Consider the following 25,187-nt stretch of genomic DNA (forward strand, 5'->3'; position numbering starts at 1 on the left):
TGAAAGTGATTCCATTATTTATTATGGTGCACAACACTTAAAGACTGAAAATCTAGATAACAAGAAATGAATCATTAACTTAAATAATATGCCGTACAATAATCAATAAAGGGTCTCTTCCTCCCTTTTAGCGATATTGTGAACGCCAAAAATAATGAAATAGTAATTATACAAGCACTTGAAACAATGCAGAAACAAGCATTCCAGCAGTTGAAGTGTATTCATAATGCATAATTGTACACAACCTTTATATTCAACTCAAATTAGCCCTGTTTAGCAAGGGAAAACACTTATTATCAGCTTCTTCTAGACTAGCACACTACCAGGAGTTTCACAAGTACATGCAGTGAGAGATGCAAATTTGGGTCAAAGACGACCCACACAAATTGGGGTTGGAAGCAGGACAGTGTTAAAGAGTTCACAAATTAAATGATGCATCCCAAAATCTGGAATATACACTGCTATTTTGTGTTACATAGAAAGTTGCTCCTCCAGGAGAAAAAAGGTTCAGCCACAGCCATGCTTCTTCTTCTTCTTCTCTTCATCGAGGTCAGAGGCTTCACTGTTCCGGCACAGATGTGTCATCTCTCTCTACTCCGTCTGAGCCGCCTGATTCTAAAAACAGACGAAGAAGCAGATTTTAGCACTGCAGATGGAATGATGAATTCATGTTGCCATTACATGCTCACACTCCATAGTGATGTTGACCCCCAACAGCACGAGGACACTCGCCAGATTGAGATTTCTCATGAAAGGTTGTGATTTATTATTTTATTTTACCTTAATTTAACTCGGCAAGTCAGTTAAGAACAAATTCTTATTTTCAATGACGGCCTAGGAACAGTGGGTTAACTGCCTGTTCAGGGGCAGAACGACAGATTTGTACCATGTCAGCTCGGGGATTTGAACTGGCAACCTTCCGGTTACTAGTCCAACGCTCTGACCACTAGGTTACCCTGCCGTGATAATAATGATAGTACTGAAAACATACTGTAACGACTTGATTGGTTTTATTCATCCTGGTGAAAAACTTCCTATAAATACCCTCCTTATGATGAATGCATTGTGAACATTTGGTGTAATAAATGAGTTTATAATGCATTATAAAGACTGCATTCATTGGAAGTGTTGCCAATAACCCAAGTGAAAAGCAGAGTCTTCTCCAGGAGGGGGAGATTTAGCGGGCTGATGCCTCTATGACAAGGAACATTAATTATTGTGTGTCTCAGAGGTATAAGGCACCTGGTGTTAAAAATAACACTGCTATATAAAAATGCTTGGCAACCAAGAACTGGGTTGGGGGTTGGTATGGCTCAGAGAAGGCTTAAATTGGAAAGTCGTTTCTTGGTATTTCTCAAGGATGGGGCTAAACCCGATTCAAGTACTGTAGAGGTGAAACAACCTGACCTGGAACATAGTCTAACAAGGGATGCACAATATATCGGTAAGCATATCGGAATCGGCGGATATTAGCTAAAAATGCCAACATCAGCATCGGCCCGATGTCTAGTTTAACGCTGATGTGCAAAACCGATGTCAAAGCTGACGTGCATACCTATACAACGATGACGTAATGACGCCACAAAAATATAGAGCTACACGTGCAACACATGGGTAACACACTAATGTTGTATGCTCTGCCCCTGGAATCAGAACTTGTGAAATAAGCTGCAATGTACACTTTCTAATTCCTGGAAGTATTCTTGAGGCCTCAGTCACCCACCAAAAAACTCACATTTCAGTAGCTGATATGTTTAAACACAAACTGACAAAAAAATGTACTGGAGGTCAACTATGAAAATATGGTGACAAACCACTTTCAACATTTATTTGTGCAAACGGTACAGTTTTGCCCTAAAAATATTTTCACCACAAAAGGTGTTGATTAGATAGTGCTCAAATATATTCTCAGAACATCTAGATAAGATTTTCCATGGTTCTGGGCACCGACACCATCTCACACGTTTGAGTTGTGATCAACATTTCTCATTAGAATGCATCTATTTGACAATATAACTAATGGAGTATTCATTAATAATCACTTCATAAAGACATTAATTGTAGGTTTCAATCAGGCACTGCAGCCTTTATAGAGTAATTAAAGAACTGGATGGAGTGTGTCACATTACTCACACTGAAATAACTAATTAGGGGCCTATAACAGACCTAGTTAATAATGAATGGCTTTTAAATTGCTTTCAAGCTGTGTTAAAATGGTGTTCCTTCATACGAACCTTGCATTATGCATACAATGTATGCATTTGATGTTGAAAACAGATCAATAAATGCAGTTAATATTGTTATGGACACAAAATGGTCATCCTGTTACTTTGTTAATAGTGTGCAAAGCTGGATGTACAAGATGTAGAGGATGTCAGGGACACAAGCATCAGATCCATAATTGGTTTGTCAGCCAATGTCCAAAGTGAAAGTTACTAGCTGATAATGGACAGCAATAATTTGGCAAGAACGGTTACTGATGACATAGGTCTACACCAGATTAGTCCTGAGGGGATATCAAGGCTAATAGCAGTCTAAACCGGTTTGGGGTCTACGTGTGTGTCTGTTTGGGTATCAGGGGACACTAGAGTCACTGACCTGTCCCCCCCTGGTTGCCGTTGAGGGCCTCACCACTGCTGCTCACCTCCTCATCCTCCTCCTCCCCCTCAGGCTTGTCAGCAGGCTTAATCTTCTTCCTGGTCATGTGACCACGGAAGCCAGCCTGGATCTTGGCAGCTGCCTTGTTGGCCTCTGGATCGTCCAGAGGTATGTCCATGATGTCCTCCTCCTCCTGGGGTTGGCTGCATTCTTCCTATAGGAGGGAAGTATATCTGAGAAATTAGGTGATTAGGAGGGGGCTTGGTTGAGTTAATGTCGCATGAGGAGGAGCCCCAGATTAACCTCTACCTAGGGACCCAAAATGACTAAATCCACCTGAGAACAACACCAGTGGATATCAGCCTGTCTGTGGTTGTCAATAATAGTGAAATATCCTCATCAATTGCATCCTCAGGGTCCTAAAGGGTCCAAGGGCTTAAGAGTCTACAACAGAAGCTCCATCTTCCTGGAGTTTTTTTCTCTCACACCTATTGCCTGAACTTCTGCCATTGCCAAGCTGGAACAGGGTAACTGCTATGTAAACAATGTTTCCAAACTGCTTAACCTGACACAACACCATGCACAGAAAATAAACATGTCTCTCTGTTCCTCTGTGATTCTCAATTTCAAAAGTTGACAGTCAGCCTGACTGTCCATCAAGAGTGAGAAGAACATAAAGGGAATTCAACATTAGATCTCTCAGACTCTCTCTCTGACACGCTCATGACACAAAGACAGCACCATGGTATACCATGTAGCTTATTACTGGCAGAATACAAAACGCTGGGTTGGTGAGTGGTGGATAGGTGGGTGAGGTAGAAATCTCCTTATTCACAAGTGGTTACAGAACAGTGACATAGTTGTCAGCAATCATCCAAACACGTCCGCTGCATCCCACCAGTTGCTCATCCCCTCTTAACAATTTGGTGCATAGGCGACACAAAGAAAGCCCACTGCACTGTATGGAGATGCATTTGAGTGTCCTCAGTGAAACCCCTTAGTGTGGGAGTGTGACCACCCACTATTACAGATAGCATTAAAGCTAGTATTAGCTTAGCTTTAACGGCTGAGTAGGATTTTTATTTATTTATTTACTTAACCTTTATTTAACTACGCTAGTCAGTTAAGAACAAATTCTTATTTAAAATGACGGCCTGGCAAAAGGCCTCCTGCGGGGACGGGGGCTTGGGATTAAAAACAAAAATACATAAATATAGGACAAAACACACATCACGACAAGAGAGACAAGACAACACTACATAAAGAGAGACATAAAGACAACAACATAGCAAGGAAGCAACACATGACAACACAGCATGGTAGCAACACAACATGACATCAACATAATAGCAACACAACATGGTAGCAGCACAAAACATGATACAAACATTATTGGACACAGACAACAGCACAAAAGGCAAGAAGGTAGAGACAACAATACATCACGCAAAGCAGCCACAACTGTCAGTAAAAGTGCCCATGATTGAGTCTTTGAATGAAGAGATTGAGACAAAACTCAAAAGGATGCCAACATTTGCATATCTTACAGCAGCAGGTTTTTCTAACTCTTCAAGGGGTTAATCTACAGTAGGCTCTAAATGTGTCATCTCAATAAGCTCAAGTGACTTGCAATCAATGAACAAAAATAAACATACGCATACTTTTAACAGCCTACTCATACTTTTAAACAACCTATACTCATTATGGCTATCAATATCATTCTACCTTAGATATTCATTAAATATCAATTTAAAGCATTTCATCTAATCCACATGCAAATAATATAGGACCAATTTGGCAGAAAGTAGCTTTGTGAAGAAAGCTGAAGCAGGTGCAGTGGACACCTGGTAGATCAGCTGGAGTTTCCACGGCTGCTAGTCGGTGTCTTAATAAAACAAGCAAGCCAAAAGACCATAACAAGGAAACAAATTATTTTCTGAGGGTTACTAAAATATAAAGCTCTGTCAACACATATATAAAAGCCTTTTAATAAATCCATTACCCAATTAGAATGATATAACAACTCTGAAATTCTATTAAAAAGCTGTAACAAAGGAATAGTTGTGTATAGTTACTTGTTAGATATAAGTTCAATGTCTTACAAATTACAAATAATTTCAAGCATATACTCACAATGTGGCAGTCCATGATGAGCAATCTGAGAGATGACAGTCTTCGGATGAACTGACCTAAAATGCCTTTTGCCTGTACTCAGTGTTGACCGAGAAAGATTTCTCTCGTGTATCCACTAGAGACGTCTCGTTCCCGCTAACATACACTTTATGCTCACTAGTATACGCTTGCATAGAGTGTGAGAGAGAGAGGGTGGGAGAGAGAGAGAGTGTGATACGACCTCCTGCAAGCACACAAACCATGTGGTTTATTATCTTCCCAGTCTCATTAAGGTTGATAACCTGCTGTGCTCCCACAGATCTATTGTACCCATCACTTCAAAGACTTACCTGACCTAAGTACAGTATACGACAAAGTCATCAATTAAGGGTCTCAGACATTGCAAAAATCTTTTAATTGATAATTGTAAGTTATGACACCCTAAAGTCCACTTTTATTAACACATTTTTTCTGGCCATTTGGCACATGCCACATAACGTACCACATACAGTACCAGTCAAAAGTTTGGACACACCTACTCAAGAGTTTTTCTATATTTTTACTATTTTGTACATTGTAGAACAATAGTGAAGACATCAACACTATGAAATAACAAATATAGAATTATGTAGTAACCAAAAAAGTGTTAAACAAATAAAAATATACTTTACCACTTAGATTCTTCAAAGTAGCCACCTTTGCCTTGATGACAGCGTTGCACACTCTTGGCTTTCTCTCAACCAGCTTCACATGGAATGCTTTTCCAAAAGTCTTGAAGGAGTTCACACATATGCTGAGCACTTGTTGGCTGCTTTTCCTTCACTCTGAGTGTCACGCCCTGACCTTAGAGAGCTTTTTCCCCCTTTTTGTGGGGGGTGGATATTCTATGTTCTTTTTCTATGTTTTGTATTTCTTTGTTTTGGCCGGGTATGGTTCTCAATCAGGAACAGCTGATTCTCATTGTCTCTGATTGGGAACCATACTTAGGTAGCTTTTTCCCTCCATTGTGTTGTGGGTAGCTATTTTCTGTTTAGTGTTTTCTGCACCTGACAGGACTGTTTCGGTTTCATTTATTCTCTTTGTTATTTTGTTCCAGTGTTCAGTTCAATAAAAGTCATGAACACTTACTACGCTGCGCTTTTGTCCGATTCTTTCTCTTCAGACGACGACGACCGTTAGAGAACTACCCACCACAAGCGGACCAAGCAGCGTGGTATGGAGGAGCAGAGGCTTCAGGACTCCTGGACATGGGAGGAGATATTAGGCGGAAAGGGACCCTGGAGACAGGCTGGGGAATATCGCTGCCCGAAAAAGCAACTGGAGGCAGCTAAAGCTGAGAGGCGGTGATATGTGGCAGGTCAGCGAAGCAGGCACGAGAGGCAGCCCTAGAATTATTTTTTTGGGGGGGCACACGGGGAGATTGGCGGAGTCAGGCGATAGACCTGAGCCAACTCCCCGTGCTTACCGGAAGCAGCGTGGTACTGGTCAGGTACCATGTTATGCGGTAAAGCGCAGTGTCTCCAGTGCGCGTTCATAGCCCGGGGCGCTATGCGCCAGCCCTCCGCAAGTGCCTTGCAAGAGTGGGGATCTAGCCAGGGCGGATTGTGGCAGCTCAGCGCGCTTGGTCTCCGGTGCGCTGTTTCGGCCCAGGGTATCCTGCGCCGGCTCTGCGCACTGTGTCTCCGGTGCGCTGGGAGGGTTCAGGTCGTCCTATGCCTGCGCTCAGCCCATGCAGGGCTAAAGTGGGCATTGAGCCAAGTGGAGTGGTGCAAGTGGTAAGCACCAAATCTCCAGTGCTCCCCCACAGCCCGGTTCGACCTGTGCATGCACTCTGGAGGGGCCGGGCTAAAGTGGGCATTCAGCCTGAAGGAGTGGTGCCAAGGCTGCGCACCAGAGCTCCAGTGCTTCCCCACAGCCCGGTTCTTCCTGTGCCTCCTCTACGCACCAGGCCTCCTGTAGGTCTCCCCAGTGGGCCCTGTGGCCCCTCGTGGGCCCTGTGGCAGCCCCACGCACCAAGCTGTCTCTGCGTCTTCCTCCCTCCAGCGACGGCCTCCAGAGTTGCCCTTCCTGTCTGGAGCCTCTAGTCCGGTGCCTCCAACAAGGTTGCCCAGTCCGGGGCCCACAACAAGGGTGCTCAGTCCGGGGCCCGCTACGAGGGTTCCCAGTCCGGGACCCGCTGAGGGCCCCCAGTCCGAGGTTGGCGGCGAGGATCCCCGCTCTAGAGTTGCCACCTAAGTGGGCCTGCACTTGCGACAGCACTTGAAGAAACTCAAAGTTCTTGAAATGTTCCAGATTGACTGACCTTCATGTCTTAAAGTAATGATGGACTGTTGTTTCTCTTTACTTATTTGAGCTGTTCTTGCCATAATATGGACTTGGTCTTTTACCAAATAAGGCTATGTTCTGTATACCACCCCTACCTTGTCACAACACAACTGATTGGCTCAAACATATTAAGAAGGAAAGAAATTCCACCAATTAACTTTTATCAAGGCACACCTGTTAATTGAAATGCATTCCAGGTGACTACCTCATGAAGCTGGTTGAGAGAATGCCAAGAGTGTGCAAAGCTGTCATCAAGGCAAAGGGTGGCTACTTTGAAGAATCTCAAACATAAAATATATTTTGATTTGTTTAACACTTTTTTTGGTTACTACATGATTCCATATGCGTTATTTTATAGTTTTTATGTCTTCACTATAATTATACAATGTAGACCATAATAATAAAAAACAATTAAAAACTTGAATGAGTAGGTGTGTTCAAACTTTTGACTGGTACTGTACATACTTAATTCACGTAACCTTCAAGTAAAGTGTAACTGGAAAACCCAAGAGAAACCGCGCACACAATGTACAGCAATGATCATGTAGTACTGGTTTATAAATTATTGCTCAGTTGTACCCAATTAGAGAGAGAAGTAAAAACTTTTCTATCATTCAGATCCCAACTGCCACCAGCGCCCCCGCTCATTGCCCCTGAGACAGAAAGGAGAGGGAGAAACAGCAAACACATCCATTTGTCTGTGTCCCTGTCTGACATGACTGCCTCCCCTGTTTCATCCCATTATGTCAATATATTACCTTTCAAAAACCCACCTGGTAATGCTTAGTTTCAGCTTCGAGATAAGAAAATATCTTGTTCTTATCAACAGATGTATGTTAGAAATGAATCCTTCATTGTCACCTTGTTCATCTATCAAAACAGTACAAAGTGACGAAACTGCACATTGCCAACGGATAGAGATCGGTCATAATGTGCCTGGGAATAAAGAAGAGCACAAAGGTGGACAAAATCACTGGACAAGACATTTGGTATAGGTCAGAGAAGATGGCCTACATGTAGAGGTGAGAAAGAGAGATGGATATGCTGCAGATAAATTTGCATTGTCTACCAAACTATCTGTTTGCATCGCCATCTTCCAGACTTTCCCTGATAAGACCCAGAGGGGAAAGGGATGGTGCAAGTTTCCATGGTAACATCCCTCTAAATCCTACTCTCCCTACCGCCCAGCCTAAGACCACATCGGCCCAAATATATCAAGTGGGTTATTGGTGACAACCCACTGGGCACATATTGGTTGAATCAACGTTGTTTCCATGGCATTTCAATGAAATTACGTTGAAACAAAGTGGAATAGACATCTGTGCCCAGTGGGAATAGGCCAAATCATGCAATTCTCATTAGCTCAGAAATCTTGTTTAGGGTTCATTGATTGTTTAGTCTGGAATTACCAAGAGCAAACAAAACTTGGCACTGAAAATTTGGATCAAATATATTAGGCTATGCACAAACGCACGCACTAGGTTTGGACGATGTCAAACCACCATTGGGCTACAGTAAGAAATCGCATGCTACAACTGGACGAATCATTTTGAAAGATATGCCTAATGTTGTTGAAAGCCTGGGCAGACGCTAAGTGCAGGCAAATATTTTCTAATATTCCTTTCTGGTGTAGCTTCAGCATGGAACAGGTTCGTGTGTGTCTGTCTGTGTGGAGCACACATGACGGAGCAAAGTGACAGCTGCAACTGATGGGGAACAGGCTGTCTTGTCCTGAGAATAGTCTATGCCTAGGCTTATAGACATCAACATTCATTATTGTTCTTTCTGAAAGTGGCAACTTTAGGACAACACCTTCTTAGGCTATTATAATATTTGGGAAATAAGCTACTGTTCATAACTTTAACTTGTCTTAAAGGATTTTTCCACCCCCCCACACAGATTACGTAATCCTTAATAAGATTAAACTTGATTCAACTTTTCTATAGGCTATTGATATGGTTTGTTCTCTCTCATTATTAGTCGCCTGGCTATCTTACATTTAAAGGCTATTCAAACAAACGTATGAGATGGGACTCCGTTACATTAATTCATTGCTTGATCGGAAGAAAGCCATGCATGCATAAAATGATGAAAGCGTAGCCTAGCCCAAAATCATATTCATAGCCTATCGAATGGAAAGAGAAGGGAATATAGCCTGTTTTTTTTAAACAGCTAGACACAAGATAGTTAAGGAGCGTCCGTTATCTAAGGCGTGTCCGGGATATACACAGAGTGTAAAAAAACAACAACCAAAAACCCACCTGCTCTTTCCCATGAAATCAGCCTGGTCTTCTAGACTAGACGTTAGATAGTACATGTAAATCAGGGACAGTCAAATTAGTACATGTTACATTTGGTATGGTTACATAAGACAGATGGTTACTTAAGGCAAATACAAAAGTAGGGTGGTTGGTCAGGGGGGATGGTATAACACAAACGTCAAGCAACCCAAAGGTTGTGAGTTTGAATATCATCACAGACGACGTTAGCATTTTAGCTAATTAGCAAATTTTCAACTACGTACTACTTTTTAGCCACTTTGCAACTACTTAGCTAACCCTTCCCCTATCCTCCACTCGAGGATGTGGATGTTGATTATGGCAGCCCCCCGGCACCACCCTGATTCAGAGGGGTTGGGTTAAATGCGGAAGACACATTTGAGTTGAATGCATTCAGTTTCCCTTTAACGTTAGCCACCAAGCTAGAATTAAAAACATATCAAACGTTTTGCAAATTCGTAACATATAATACGAATTGTAATTCGTAACATATCATACGAAATGGGTAATGGACATCCACAAATTAATACATACCATATCAACCTAAATTGAGTTTCTCAGATTTAAGTACAGATTAAAACTAAATGCAGGGACTAGGTTGAAGACATAGACTGACCACGTGAATCCAGGTGAAAGCTATGATCCCTTATAGATGTCACTGTTCATTCCACTTCAATCAGTGTAGATGAAGGGGAGCAGACAGGAAAAAGAAGGATTTTTAAGCCTTGAGACAATTGAGACATGGATTGTTTATGTGTGCCATTCAAAGGGGTGAATGGGCAAGACAAAAGACGGGGTATGGTAGTAGGTGCCAGATGCACCGGTTTGAGTGTGTCAAGAACTACAACACTGCTGGGTTTTTCACAGTTTCCTATGTGTATCAAGAATGGTCCACCACCCAAAGGACATCCAGTCAACTTGACACAACCGAGGGAAGCGTTGGAGTCAACATGGGCCAGCATCCCTGTGAAACGTTATTCCCTGACAAATTGAGCCTGTTCTGAGGGCAAAAGGGGGAGCAACTCAATATTAGGAAAGTGTTACTAATGTTTGTAGACTCAGTGTATATGTAATCATTGTTGCTAGACAATACGGTCAGTATAACGCCCAACCATAATACGCACAGATTTGTGTATGAAAACATTGCTACTTGAAATATGTCAGCTTAAGACGGATGGTAGACAATGTACCTCAGGATGACATTCCAAGTCCCTACACGTCATCATGAGGAAGCTGAACTATTTTGGGGACATTTTCAATCACCTCTCTCTGGAGACCCGGAGTGGAGAGGTAGAGGTACAGAGCGATGTTGATCAGAGATATCCTTGAAGGGTTTATTTTTAATACAGGCTACTTGGGACAGGAATGGGAGCAAAGGACACATTTCTTTAGAGTTCATCTCTGAACCAGGTGAATAGTCTGCATAAGTTGCCGCTACTAGCATACTGCCTATACTCTGTTAGGGAAGATGTTTACATTAAAAATGTGGTTTAACTGTATGCCAAACTTATACGTACACCGTATAACCGAAGTGTTATATTTTACAATAATAAAATTCCTGCTTGCTACATGGATTTGCCCAATGACAATCAGATGTAGTTGACACACAGCGTTTCTAGCCGTTATGACCTCTACAAACTGACCCGTGTCACTATATAAAACCTGCAGTGGATAAATTAAATACTGCGTGATAGTTGGTAAATGACTGTAATGTACATAAATGTTTCTGAAAAAAATCATAAAAACATTGAACTTTACCTTGTCATAAGTCTTGTCCAAGCTGTCCTTTATTTCTCCCTCTGGCATGTGCTCTGGGTTGTCATCAGTTTGGTCTGTGTCCTGAGATGGGGTCATTGTGTCCTCTTTTCCAAGTCCTTTTGGTTCAGTTTCCATGTGCTCCACCGCGTCTATATCCTCCTGTTGCTCAGCTGTGTCCCCTGTTTCTTTCTCAGCATCCTCTTGCTGCAGCTCTGCAGGTCTAACCTCGTTCGAAGGACCTTGTTGATATGCGTGTGAAATGTATTTTCCCCCCATATCTGTGGCATCATCATTGATGTAAGGATTATCATTCTCTTGCTTATTTTCCATCTTAGTAGAATCCTCCGGAGAGATGTCTTCACCCATTTCCTTCTTACTTAGATCTTTGTTCTCATGATCAGGTTCATCCTCTTGTTTCTGCTCTATTTGAGAGGCCTGCTGATTAGGAATGCGGACGTTCACCTTACTCAGTTTCTCCCCATCTTCGTCACTTGAATCAGATTTGTAATCTTGTTCCACTTCTATATCAGACGCCTCATGCTCCATTGCCTTTATCTGAGCTTCAGCCTCAGCAGTGACTGCCTCCGCTTCCCCTTCGATGTTAGTGTTTGGTTCAACAGAGTCTTGAGTATTATGTCCAACAAGGCCCGTTTCTTCCTCAGCATCCTCCGACACAACATCTGGTCGTTCTGCCTCAGTTTGTGAAGCCTCGACCGAACCTTCCTCCTCTGGCTGCTGTTCATACATTTTGACCTTAAGGGTTTTAGGTACCTCCTCAGTGCTGATCTGAACAATACTTTCCTCCTTTTGTTTTTCATCATCACCTAAAACACTTTCATTATCTGACAAGATTCTGGAGGCACCATCAATGGAGGATGCAACTTCATGCGTTTGCCCAGTATATGTTGTGGAAACAATTAGATTTTCTATTCCTTCCTCTTCTGGAACACCCCCTGAATTGTCAGTTGTTTCCTGTAGAATAGGTTCCGGGGATTCAGTTTGGGGTGGTGATAATCGTCCACTGATTTCAACCATGAGTGATATTGAACTCTCCTGAGCATCAGCAAGATCTTGATCTTTGAAGCCTTCACTGAGGCCATCCTCTGCAGTGGCTTGTTCCTCTCTCTCTTTTGTCCCTCTTAGTTCTTCAGCACATACATCTATATTGAACAGTCCAGTGAATGAGACTTCCTGAGTAAGTTCAAATTCACTACTGCGGTTCATTTCGTATGAGCTTCCAAGAATGGCATCATCACCAGTGCTGATTTCCTGAGAAGTGAGTTCTTCTCCCTCTTCAGTCTTCCTCAGTTCTTCAGCACATACATCCACATTTGAAAGCCCACCGAGTGAGATTTCCTCACTGGGCTCAAATTCAGAGAGGCATACCATTTTGTCAGCTCTTTCATTCATCTCTTTGCCTGTCATGTTAACATCCATATCTGTGAGTTTATTATCTGATACCTCTGAGGGATATATTTGCATTGAATTAACATCTTTATCTGTGATATTAACCATTTCATATTTTCCTTGACTTTCAGTTCCCTGCACATCTTCACAGACATCAAGGTTTGAGTTTGTGGGAGATGGAATCCCAACTGGCTCAATATTACCAGTTTCCTCTTCTGTTTGAGATTCAGTCAGCTCATCCTTTTTCCTGAGAATTAATAAATAATTATATAAATTATGGGTATTATAAAATAAGTATTAAAATGTACTGAATGTCAATGTTTTTTCTAATAATCTACCTTTCTGTCCTTATACATCTTGACTCCTTTGACAATGGTCTCCTCATCATCTTCTGACTCAAACTGGTTTCTTTCTGAGGTTGTGAACATTGTGGCTCCCTTACTCATTTCGTAGAATATCAGGGTGCTTGCCTGCTTCATAAAAACCCAGACCCTTTCCCATAGCTAACGTATGTACCTCAACCTTTCTCATTTGCAGAAAATACTGTGGGGAGATGACCGTTCTTGGGAGTGATGATTTAATGTCAGTATTTTCCTTTCAGGAATTGAGAGGGCTATTTTAGGCCTTATGATATTGAGGTTGTTCCACCAATTTAGTGCCTTTTGGAGAAGTGCAACTTGGTCCTTATTTTTTTTTTTTCACCAAAATGTAAAATTCTGTCATAAAGAGCACATATGCAATGTCATAAAAATGTGTTTTCCCCATCTCAAAAGGTTAAAGTACTATAGTAAGTGCAAAATAAAGTAACATAGTTGACCGTAACAGGGTTGACGATCATCTTAAATCAGCCATAAATCCCCTTGCGACAGGGGGAAAGAAACATGTTGTGTGCAACAGGGAGTAGCAATTGAATGCAAGCTTTACAAAAACACTTTAACTGTTAAAACATTTCTTGCCTGTCGATCTGTGGTTAACAGGGTTGGCGTGTTAGGCTCGACCTGCTCAGTTTAACCACTGTCACGCCTTGGTCTTAGTATTTTGTGTTTTCTTTATTATTTTTTCAGGCCAGGGTGTGACATGGGTTTATTGTATTGTCGTATTGGGGTTTTTGTAGGCATTGGGATTGTGGTTGATTAGGGGTGTGTCTAGTATAGGCTTGGCTGCCTGAGGCAGTTCTCAGAGTCAGGTGATTCTTGTTGTCTCTGATGGGGAACCGTATTTAGGTAGCCGGGGTTTCACTTTGTATTTCGTGGGTGATTGTTCCTGTCTCTGTGTAGTTTCACCAGATAGGCTGTAATTAGGTTTCACGTTCCGTTTTGTTGTTTGTATTTGTATCAGTTATTTCATGTACTGTGATTCATTCATTAAAGACATGAGTAACCACCACGCTGCATTTCAGTCCGACTCTCTTTCAACAAACGAAGAACGGCGTTACAGAATCACCCACCACACACGGACCGAGTGGCGTGGTTACAGGCAGCGACAGCAGGAGCAGCGAACGGAGGCACTTACGAGAGCTGAGAGACGCCGTTATGAGGACGTTATGGACAGCAGATGTATGGAGTATACGACGTGGGAAGAAACAGACAGGTGGGCGGTCGACCCAGAGAGAGTGCCGGAGCCCGCCTGGGATTCGCTGGAGCAGTGCGAAGAGGGCTATAGGAGAATGGAGTTGGAGAGGCAATCACGACGGCGCAGAGGGAAGCCCGAAAAGCAGCCCCAAAAATGTATTGGGGGCTCAGAGGGAGAGTGGCTGAGTCAGGAGATAGACCTGAGCCAACTCTCCTTGTTTATCATGAGGAGCCAAGGAGGAGACCAGAACCAGAGCCGGTGTTAGAGGTGAGCGAAGCAGAGACTGTGAAGGAGTTAATGGGGAAAGTGGAGGAGAGAGTAATGAGGGAGTTGCTAGTATGGTGCTATACGTACGATATTCGTCCGACGGAGCGTGTCGGGGATTTAATGGCACCTGGGTCAGCGCTCCATACTCGTCCTGAGGTGCGTGTTAGTCGGCTGGTGAAAAATGTGCCAGCCTCACGCACTAGGCCTCCTGTGTACCTACCTAGCCTTGCACGTCCTGTGCCAGTCCTGCTCTCAGGCTCTCCAGTACACCTTCACGGTCCAGTCCATCCTGGGCCACTTTCACACACCAGTCCTCCGGTAGCAGCTCCCCGCACCAGGCTTCCTGTGCGTGTCCTCGATCCTGTAGCACCAGTTCCAGCACCACGCACCAGGCCTTCAGTGCACCTCGCCTGTTCAGCACAGCCAGAGCCTTCCTTCCCTCCTGCGCTGTCTGAGTCTCCCGCCTGTTCAGCGCTATCAGAGCCTTCCTCCTCTACAGCGCTGCCGGAGCCACCTGCCTGTTCGGAGCAGCCTGAGCTGTCAGTCTGCATGAAGCAGCCAGAGCTGTCAGTCTGCATGAAGCAGCCAGAGCTGTCAGTCTGCATGAAGCTGTCAGTCTGCAAGGAGCTGTCAATCTGCAAGGAGCTGTCAGCCTGCATGGAGCAGTCAGAGCTGTCAGTCTGCATGGAGCAGCCAGAGCTGTCAGTCTGCATGGAGCAGCCAGAGCTGTCAGTCTGCATGAAGCAGCCAGAGCTGTCAGTCTGCATGAAGCAGCCAGAGCTGTCAGTCTGCATGAAGCAGCCAGAGTTGTCAGTCTGTATGAAGCAGCCAGAGATGTCAGTCTGCAAAGAGCTGCCAGTCTGCAAGGAGCAGTCAGTCTGCAAGGAGCTGTCAGCCTGCATGGAGCAGCCAGAGCGGTCAGTCTGCAAGGAGCTGCCAGTCTGCATGGAGCAGCCAGAGATGTCAGTCTGCATAGAGCAGCTAGATCCGCCAGTCAGCCATGATCTTCTAGATCTGCCAGTCAACCAGATTCTTCCAGATCTGCCAGTCAACCAGAATCTTCCAGATCTGCCAGTCAACCAGAATCTTCCAGATCTGCCAGTCAACCAGAATCTTCCAGATCTGCCAGTCAACCAGAATCTTCCAGATCTGCCAGTCAACCAGAATCTTCCAGATCTGCTAGTCAACCAGAATCTTCCAGATCCGCCAGCCAGCCAGGATCTACCGGAGCCTACTACCTGCCTGAGCTTCATCTCAGTACTGGGCTTCCTCTCAGTACTGGGCTTTCTCTCAGTACTGGGCTTCCCCTCAGTCCCGGGCTGCCCCTCAGTTCCGGGCTGCCCCTCAATCCCGAGCTGCCCCTCAATCCCGAGCTGCCCCTCAGTCCCGAGCTGCCCCTCAGTTCAGTGGGGTTCTGGGTGAGGGCTATTAGGCCATGGTCGGCGGCGAGGGTGGATTATCCCAGGACGCGAAGGGGAGGAACTATGACATTTATGGAGTGGGGTCCACGTCCCGAGCCGGAACCACCACCATGGACAGACGCCCACCCGGGGGGTTCTGTCACGCCTTGGTCTTAGTATTTTGTGTTTTCTTTATTATTTGTTCAGGCCAGGGTGTGACATGGGTTTATTGTATTGTCGTATTGGGGTTTTTGTAGGCATTGGGATTGTGGTTGATTAGGGGTGTGTCTCGTATAGGCTTGGCTGCCTGAGGCGGTTCTCAATCAGAGTCAGGTGATTCTTGTTGTCTCTGATGGGGAACCGTATTTAGGTAGCCAGGGTTTCACTTTGTATTTCGTGGGTGATTGTTCCTGTCTCTGTGTAGTTACACCAGATAGGCTGTAATTAGGTTTCACGTTCCGTTTGTTGTTTGTATTTGTATCAGTTATTTCATGTACTGCGATTCATTCATTAAAGACATGAGTAACCACCACGCTGCATTTCGGTCCGACTCTCTTTCAACAAACGAAGAACGCCGTTACAACCACAAAACAGCAGAAAATGTCTAAAAATGTCCAGCTCACCTGCTTTTACACTATGATTATACTCATGTTTAATCTTTCTTTTGGAAAAAATATTTTAAAAGGAATGGTTTCACCATATTAAAACGAGAGTTCAGTTCACGTAACAGGGTTGACCTTAAAAGGACAGATGTAAATTAATCATATTACGGTAAATAAATAATAATCTTCAGAAATGACTGTCAAAGCAAAACAATAACTAGGGATTTACAATTATGGTGAAAACTTTGGGGTTAAGTGGGTTAAACATTTTGGGGTTAAGTGGGTTAAAACCTCCTAGAAGTGACACAGGGTTGACAGAGTTTTCAAAAAGCGGAATTTAGGCACTTTAGCAAGGCTTTAGTCATATACAAAATTGGATTTATTGAATTCTCCATGTTATCTATATTAAAGGGAACTAAATAGAATACTATATCACAGGCTTTTAAAAATAAATATTGGTGCACAATTTGTACTTAAAATATCATGGTATGCAAAAGGCGCACTTTTCCTTTCCTTATCTATATTTTCCACAAGGTTTGTCTTTGTTAACCAAAAGCAACATAGCAAATTCATCATGGGAAAAAAAATGTCACTATGGCAAATACCCTTATGTTAACTGGAATAATCATTCATAATGATCAATAAAACAACACTGCAACTGAGCCAAATGTATTTTCTCCACAAAAAATGTTTTTGTTGGTCTCTTTTGTCCTTTTCTTTCAATGAAATATGTGGTGGAAAAAAGCTGTCTGATGCTGTCCCTCTCCTTGGGTGTAGATAATGTACTGAGATGAGACTCACTTAGAAATCTTCAGAGTTGCATCAACTGGACTGGTGTCGACTTGATTCGGTGAGTTCTGTTTTGAGCAGAATATAGAACATTTAGCATGATATACTGATAAGGCCCGCCAGTATCATATTTAGGTGTCCTTGCGAGAAAAGCACAACTCTAGATTTCTTACATACTCATATTACCCCCCAAAATGATTAGCCCTCTTCACAACTGCTTTGGTGTGTTTTGGACCATGAAAGTTTGTTGGTACCCTTACCACCCCGGGGCGGCCCGTCAGGGAGTCCAGGATCCAGTTGCGAAGGGAGGAATTTACAGTTGAAGTCGGAAGTTTACATACACCTCAGCCAAATACATTTAAACTCAGTTTTTCACAATTCTTGACATTTAATCCTAGTAAAAATTCCCTGTCTTAGGTCAGTTAGGATCACCACGTTATTTTAAGAATGTGAAATGTCAGAATAATAGTAGAGAGAATGGTTTATTTCAGCTTTAATTTCTTTCATCACATTCCCAGTGGGAATACACTCAATTAGTATTTGGTAGCATTGCTTTTAAAATTGTTTAACTTGGGTCAAACGTTTTGGGTAGACTTTCACAAGCTTCCCACAACAAGCTGGGTGAATTTTGGCCCATTCCTCCTGACAGAGCTGGTGTAACTGAGTAGGCCTCCTTGCTCACACATGCTTTTTCAGTTCTGCCCACAAATTTTCTATGGGATTGAGGTCAGGGCTTTGTGATGGCCAATCCAATACCTTGACTTGTCCGTAAGCTACAACTTTGGAAATTTGCTTGGGGTCATTGTCCAGTTGGAAGACCCATTTGGGACCAAGCTTTAACTGATGAATTGAGATGTTGCTTCAATATATCCACATAATTTTCCATCCTCGTGTCATCTATTTTGTGAAGTGCACCAGTCCCTCCTGCAGCAATGCACCCCCACAACATGATGCTGCCACCCCCGTGCTTCACGGTTGGGATGGTGTTCTTTGGCTTGCAAGCCTCCCCATTTTTCCTCCAAACATAACGATGGTCATTATGTCCAAACAGTTCTATTTTTGTTTCATCAGACCAGAGGACATTTCTCCAAAAAGTACGATCTTTGTCCCCATGTGCAGTTGCAAACTGTAGTCTGGCTTTTTTAATGGTGATTTTGGAGCAGCGGCTTATTCCTTGCTGAGCAGCCTTTCAGGTTATGTCGATTTAGGACTCATTTTTACTGTGCATATAGATACTTTTGTACCTGTTTCCTCCAGCATCTTCACAAGGTATTTTGCTGTTGTTCTGGGATTGATTTGCACTTTTCGCACCAAAGTATGTTCATCTCTAGGAGACGGAACACGTCATCTTCCTGAGCGGTATGACGGCTGCGTGTTTATACTTGCGTTCTATTGTTTGTACAGATGAACGTGGTACATTCAGGCGCTTGGGAATTGCTCCCAAGGATGAACCAGACTTGTGGAGGTCTACAATTTTATTTCTGAGGTACTGGCTGATTTATTTATTTTTTTCAAGCAAAGAGGCACTGAGATTGAAGGTAGGCCTTGAAATACATCCACAGGTACACCTCCAATTGACTGAAATTATGTCAATCGCCCTATCAGAAGCTTCTAAAGCCATGACATAATTTTCTGGAATTTTCCAAGCTGTTTAAAGGCACCGTCAACTTAGTGTATGTAAACTTCTGACACACTGGAATTGTGATACAGTGAATTATAAGCGAAATAATCTTCCTGTAAACAATTGTTGGAAAAATTACTTGTGTCATGCACAAAGTAGATGTCCTAACCGACTTGCCAAAACTATAGTTTGTGAACAAGAAATTTGTGGAGTGGTTGAAAAACAAGTTTTAATGACTCCAACCTAAGTGTATGTAAACTTCCGACTTCAACTGTAGTACCAGGGTCTTTAGCTTACTGATGAGCTTTGTGGGCACTATGGTGTTGAACGCTGAGCTGTAGTCAATGAACAGTATTATTTTTGTCCAGGTGGGACAGGGTAGTGGGAAAGGGCAGTGCGGAGTGCGATTGAGATTGCGTCATCTGTGGATCTGTTGATGCAGTATGCAAATTGGAGTGGGTCTAGGGTTACCCGGGATGATGGTGTTGATGTGAGTCATGACCAGTCTTTCAAAACACTTCATGGTTACCAATGTGAGTGTTACGGGGCGGTAGTCATTTCGGCAGGTTACCTTCGCTTTCTTGGGCCCAGGGACTATGGTGGTCTGTTTGAAACATGTAGGTATTACAGACTCGGTCAGGGACAAGTTGAACATTTCAGTCAAGACACTTGCCAGTTGACCCGCGCATGCTCTGAGTACACATCCTGGTAATCCGTCGATAGATGGCATCTGAGTTATTTATTGGTGTGTAGGCAGGATGAAAGCTTTAGACGCTGCCATTTTTTTAACTACCTTTTTTAATTAAAAAAATCTCTTTACCCAATTTCAATTGTCTTATAAGGCAAAGAATCTGCAGCTTGCAGGAAAAGATTTGGCTGTTCTAAACCGCAAACGTAATGCCTTGTGGGCCGTTAGTACTCCAACAGTTTTGTTTACCTCTGAATCAGAAGACTGACTATACCGGCACACTTTACAGTGACAAAACAAGGGTTATGACACATTTTTTCACATTGAAAGTCAATATATATAAAAAATATTTGTAAAAAATAAAAAGAGTTCCTGCGGCCTTGTGAATGTTGACCTGTTTAAAGGTCTTGCTCACATCGGCTACGAAGAGCGTGATAACACAGTCGTCCGAAACAGCTGGTGCTCTCATGCATGCTTCAGTTTTGCTTGCCTCGAAAAAAGCATAAAAGGCATTTAGCCCATCTGGTAGGCTCGCGTCACTGGGCAGCTCGTGGCTGGGTTTCACAATGTAGTCCGTAATAGTTTGCAAGCCCTTCCCCATCCGACGAGCGTCAGAGCCGGTGTAGTAGATTCAATCTTAATCCTGTATTGACGCTTTGACTGTTTGATGGTTCGTCTGAGGGCATAGTGGGATTTCTTATAAGCTTCTGGATTAGTGTCCCGCTCCTTGAAAGCGGCAGATCTAGCCTTTAGCTCGGTGCGGATGTTGCCTGTAATCCATGGCTTCTGGTTGGGATATGTACATACGGTCACCGTGGGGATGACGTCGTCGATGCACTTATTGATGAAGCCAGTGACTGAGGTGGTATACTCCTCAATGCCATTGGATGAATTTCGGAACATATTCCAGTCTGTGATAGCAAAGTCCTACAGTCCTGTAGCGTAGCATCCGTGTCATCTGACCACTTCTGTATTGAGCGAGTCACTGGTACTTCCTGCTTTAGTTTTTCCTTGTAAGCAGGAATCAGGAGAATATAATTATGGTCAGATTTTCTAAATGGAGGGCGAGGGAGAGCTTTGTATGGGTCTCTGTAATGGTGGTCTAGTGTTTTTTTCCCCTCTGGTTGCTTGTAGAAATTAGCATATTTTACAAATCAATCAATACATTTTTACATCTACTTACTTTTTCAATTTTAACCAGTCACTACCATTATTACTAATGTCACTACCACTACTATAACTTATTACAAAACCACAAATACTTTAAAACAAGCACACCACATTTTCTTCAGGAAATGTACTTTTCTCGTTTGATATCTTCACTATATATGAAGAAAGAAAGTTGACCTTGAATGCATGATTGTTGTAGAATCTGTCCTCAAGCCTGGCACACCACTCTGCGGGGTCCAAGCCACTGTCTAAAGAGAAAATGAAAACATCCAATAAATTAACATCAAAGTACAGTTTCATTCTGACTGCCCATTAATTATTGGAATAATGTATACAAAAAAATATATAGCTAGCTACCTTCTCTCTCTTTGAGAAGAGCAGTGAAGTAAAGGGCAGCAAAGGTGGGGATGTCCTTGGGCTGGTCTCGCAGGACCTCTCGAGCCAACCCCTCCAAGATATTGCCAAACCCACGTGGAACCCGAAGATGAGTGTTTGAAAAAGGCACAGACATCGTCCTTGGTCAAACACAGGTCTGCTAACGCGTTACAGTAATTTGGATAGATAGATATTAACTGCAATATTGGCTTTTATGTTACTTTTAAAATCTATTTATTTTGACAACTTCATCCTGTAGTACTAACTAATGTTGTTAAATTAACGTTAGCCAGCTTGTTAGCTAACTACCGTTAGATAGCTACGTTATCTAACTTTCTTAAATGTTTTAGTTGGCTAACTTTCAGCAGTGCAACATCGGATGTAATGCTAGCAGGAGGCTGCTGCATGGAGTAATAAAGGTAACATTGAACATTACATTACCTTTAGCAAATGTTTTTTTTGTTGTTGCCTCAAACAGCTTCGCAAAAACGTTTGTTTTGCATCAGTAACAGTTGACGCCGGAGTGTTGATAATTGTTGCTAGGCAACAAGGCTCAGTCTAACTACGGTGACGAAAGAGGTCCATACTGAGTGAGTGCGATAACAAATTACACGTGAAACCACATCATGACACAAAGTATGACTTTATTGGATGACAGTTCAATTCACTTTTTATACGGTTATAGATACTACTTGCTACAGTAAAAAAAAGCAAACAAAGCCAGGGAATATTAACATGAGTACAGTGATGGTCATGTCTCACTTGCTCTCTCTTGTTCACTCTTTTACCCTTTCTCCATCCCCACTGGTTAAGAGTAGGTGATAACAGCATACTCAGAGTTTTGCTCATCTTCCTTGAGAATTCTGAGCGGGAGGCCTGCAGGTGGGATCTAGCTTCAGGGCTGGTGCTGGGGCCAGGGCCTGCCTCTTCTCTCCACCTCTGCAGGGGGGACATGAAACACACACACTATTTCAGGTGAGGTTTATATAAAGTCTAAACCTGTGACTCCGCTGACATATTACATTGAATATAGTGAATGTCAGTAGTATGGTCACATATGGTGGTGTTGATGTAAACTAATGTAGTGAGGTGTCGATGAATATATAATAATAATAATAATAATAATAGATAATATTTTATTTGTAGACCACTTTCTATTTCACACAGAAATCACAAAGCGATTGTTTCCAATCCTCACCTCTCTAAGGTCCCCCGAAGCCATGTAGGAGATCTGTGTGAGCCCTGGTGTGCTGGCCCCTCGCATAGTAATCATGATGTCAGCGTAAGGAACCTCATGATCACTCTGGCAATCTAGCTCAAAACAGGAAATGCGATGTTTTGTACAGTAGATGTTGTTATTACACACCCAGCTTAGCAACTGAAATAAATGGTACATTCCATTAGCTTACCAGCCGGAGTTATTCGCAGTGCCACCCTCTCACAATTGGTTGAGCATGCACCTATAAGATATGAAGTAACCTATTAGGATTACAATTCACAACATTGAGTGAACTGGTTGTGATAGCAATTTTGTCAAATTAAACAAATATTTACCTGATCCTTCTCTTGATGTTGTGCTGATAAAAGACCAATAAACAAATTCCACATATGGAGTCCGCATATTAATTGCCAATGAAAAGTGTGTTAAAATGCCTTAGCAAACATACCACATTGTATGAAGAAAAAAATCCTACCCTGTACAGATAACAGCAGGTTTTCCTAAAATACACAAGAAATCACGTTAATGAAACATACTGTCGTTTTTGTTAATAACAACTTTGGAAAGTATTTTATAACATTTTTGATTCAGAAATTGGACCTTCACAATGGATTTTTCAACATCTATAAGCACCTTTGCAATATCGATTGCGGCTCATACATAAAGGAGACAGCCACGGCTGCCAACACCGCAGCCACAATAACGGTCACTGTTGCCAACACCTTGACGCCTGTGAATTTCTCTGTATTGAAGACAGCACAAAGACAATATTATCATTAAAACTCCATTTGCAACTCATCAGTCATTGCCTCAAACAGGGGGTTACTTTTGTTGTTTGCAATACATTTAAACATGTTCTACCTTTTCTTTTTAAAGAGTGCAATAGCAGCATTTTGTCTCACCGTGATCTATTATTGAGTCCTCATGGTTACCCAACGCTGTCATCGATTCATCTAAAACACCAAAAACGGTAGTCATCAGGATCAAATAAGCTCGTGAAATTTGTTGGGTTTATATTATTTTGTGCCTATGTCATTAAACAGCCTCAGAGAAATTTAACTTAGACTATTACGAAAAATGAGACTTAGGTTGAGTCTCAAATGGCACCCTTATTCCTTATATAACTTATTTTGACCAGAGCATTATAAAGTCTCAGTAAAAGATTCTCCTTTGAGACTTACCAGTAGTGTCCATTGTGTCCGGGGCACTAGGTCAAAGCTGGCAAAAGAAATACAATATAATTTAGTTACTGATGTATAAATGTATTCACTTTTTGAACGTAATTAATATAATACATTTTAAAACAATATGTTTTTAGAGGTAAAATTACAGGGTAGGTCGTTTCAACCTGTTTTTGCCTACCTTGTGCCTGCAGTGATACCAGACACTCTATCTTGCTTGGGAACTGTTGGCTTTCATGATCTTCAGAAAAGCAGGTATAGTTGTACTGAAAATCTTCCCTGGACAGATGTGGACAATACAATGGTAGTGTGCAGAGGTCACCATTCTTTGTGACATTTTTTGTTTCCCTTGGCCTAGGACAATGAGGACAGTCTGGGAGTTTTACCCAGTGTCCACAGACAAATCCAGAGGAGCAGTTGTAGGTGCAGTTCAACACTAAAGGTTCTCCAACTGCTGCATGAATGACTTCATGCTGTTTCTGCAGGTCGGTACAGGTTACTGAATCTAATGAAAAGGGCATAAATTAAGGCAACAATTCTTCAGTTAGTAGGCCGTGGATATAAATATATAGCTTGAGGACATTTGATTATCATCTTTTTGCCAGAAACTGAAAACACATCAAGTAAAAATGTTGAGGAATTTATTTTACCTTGGCTTCCACAAATAAGCAGCAATGAGAAGTGGGCTAAGATTAGCATCCTGTCCAAATGTGTCCAGATCCCCTATGTTTCAACTGTATGAATTGGTTAGCTCTAGGAATTTTCTTGATTAAAAAAGACACTTGCACCACTGGTGTCACAGTGGGATGTGCCATCATATTGCAGTATGTACCAGGTATAAGGTACAGGAAGTGGTGTTCAACAGGATGCCTGATAAAAGTGTTCTTAACTTTCCATTCAAAACACCTGCTTTTGTAGATTTAGGCAATGGAAAGAGCCATAGGAAACATAAAAACTAAACAGCATTTTAATATGCAATGACATTTGTATGGTTTTACAGTGTTATTTTCTTAATTTTAATAGTCATTCGTGGCTAGACATTAAAAAAAAATGTTTTCTTTGGAATAAAGTACTTCATGTAATGCTAATGTACACATTTCACATGTCCAATTACAGTTTTGTTTGGGTACTGTCTGTACTGTATGTAGCCGTCAACACAACACAGATATTTAAATGTACATTATGGTTAAATATCCACAAGTCTTTTTGTGGGCTTCAATGCCACCTAAAATAAGATGATAAATGATACTATTTTTTTATCATTACTGTAGGTCTATAGTACTGTGACTTACAATGTCTACTTTTTGATACTAACAAACAATAGTAGGCTTTGTGTTCACGCCAGCACTGCACAACTGCAGTTAGAGATATGCACAGCAATTCACCCACTGCTGGAGGGTGAGAGAAATAGGAAACATCCTACGTTCATTTTACCCCAAGAAAAATAATGCTTCATGTAACAACATGTTGAATAATTATATTTTGTCAGTCTAACGTTGTTGTCTTCTGACTCAATGTTTGGTACTTTGCACATAATGTAAGTTATAGAGTATAACTTATATATACGAGTGGTATTTAGGGTAGTTCTGTTGTACACAAACTCAAATCATCAATCAAAAGGTACATCAGCATTATATCAGAAACAGTATTTTATTGAGTGTGTCGGGGACAAAATACAAAAACTCTAGGCACACGACATTTGCTGCTGCATTAGGCTGATAGTAACACTCAAAAGTCTATTAAAATGTTCAGCCCACGACTAATTCGATCCTTTCATTTAAGTGTTGCTTGGTAGGTCGTCTTTTGGCTTTCTGTTTGTACTGT

At 42.2% G+C, this 25,187-nt stretch overlaps 1 protein-coding gene and 2 long non-coding RNA genes across 7 annotated transcripts; 1 reads left to right on the top strand and 2 right to left on the bottom strand.

The window, feature by feature from the left end:
• Positions 1-21,498, bottom strand: spa17 (sperm autoantigenic protein 17). 3 transcript variants are annotated; one of them, XM_035774184.2, is made up of 7 exons: positions 21,405-21,498; positions 20,946-21,120; positions 20,766-20,836; positions 17,122-17,177; positions 11,073-12,726; positions 2,645-2,812; positions 1-615 (listed from the first exon to the last, which is right to left on the bottom strand). In XM_035774184.2, exons 2-7 carry the CDS (start codon positions 21,097-21,099, stop codon positions 592-594), a joined length of 2,127 nt encoding a protein of 708 aa, XP_035630077.1. In that variant the 5' UTR covers positions 21,100-21,120; positions 21,405-21,498; the 3' UTR covers positions 1-591. The 3 variants fall into 3 exon arrangements, with proteins under 3 accessions (XP_035630077.1, XP_052382068.1, XP_035630071.1); XM_052526108.1 differs by having other exon boundaries at positions 2,599-2,812; XM_035774178.2 differs by having other exon boundaries at positions 2,599-2,812; positions 20,946-21,123; positions 21,405-21,475.
• On the top strand, positions 21,445-22,318 carry LOC118386477 (uncharacterized). Of its 2 annotated transcripts, none has more exons than XR_004826226.2 (3): positions 21,445-21,553; positions 21,782-21,938; positions 22,171-22,318. It is a non-coding gene; the product is annotated as an uncharacterized LOC118386477 (long non-coding RNA). The 2 variants fall into 2 exon arrangements; XR_004826223.1 differs by having other exon boundaries at positions 22,131-22,258.
• On the bottom strand, positions 21,764-24,282 carry LOC127931974 (uncharacterized). Of its 2 annotated transcripts, XR_008143401.1 has the most exons (7): positions 23,545-24,282; positions 23,364-23,400; positions 23,085-23,135; positions 22,816-22,924; positions 22,373-22,682; positions 22,162-22,274; positions 21,764-21,902 (listed from the first exon to the last, which is right to left on the bottom strand). It is a non-coding gene; the product is annotated as an uncharacterized LOC127931974 (long non-coding RNA). The 2 variants fall into 2 exon arrangements; XR_008143400.1 differs by having other exon boundaries at positions 22,162-22,682.
• Positions 24,283-25,187: the final 905 nt, after the last annotated feature.

This window comes from Oncorhynchus keta, chromosome 1, assembly GCF_023373465.1.
Source record: "Oncorhynchus keta strain PuntledgeMale-10-30-2019 chromosome 1, Oket_V2, whole genome shotgun sequence".
Lineage (NCBI taxonomy): Eukaryota > Metazoa > Chordata > Actinopteri > Salmoniformes > Salmonidae > Oncorhynchus > Oncorhynchus keta.

Bases quoted from the DNA above. Each gene is read 5' to 3' on its own strand.
- spa17 (XM_052526108.1), bottom strand. From the start codon at position 21,099: ATGTCTGTGCCTTTTTCAAACACTCATCTTCGGGTTCCACGTGGGTTT. The intron at 17,178-20,765 runs GTCAACTTTCTT...TGCTCAAAACAG, and splicing joins ACAACAATCATGCATTCAAG to AACTCACCGAATCAAGTCGA. The intron at 12,727-17,121 runs GTGAGTCTCATC...ATTAATTCTCAG, and splicing joins GCAACTCTGAAGATTTCTAA to GAAAAAGGATGAGCTGACTG.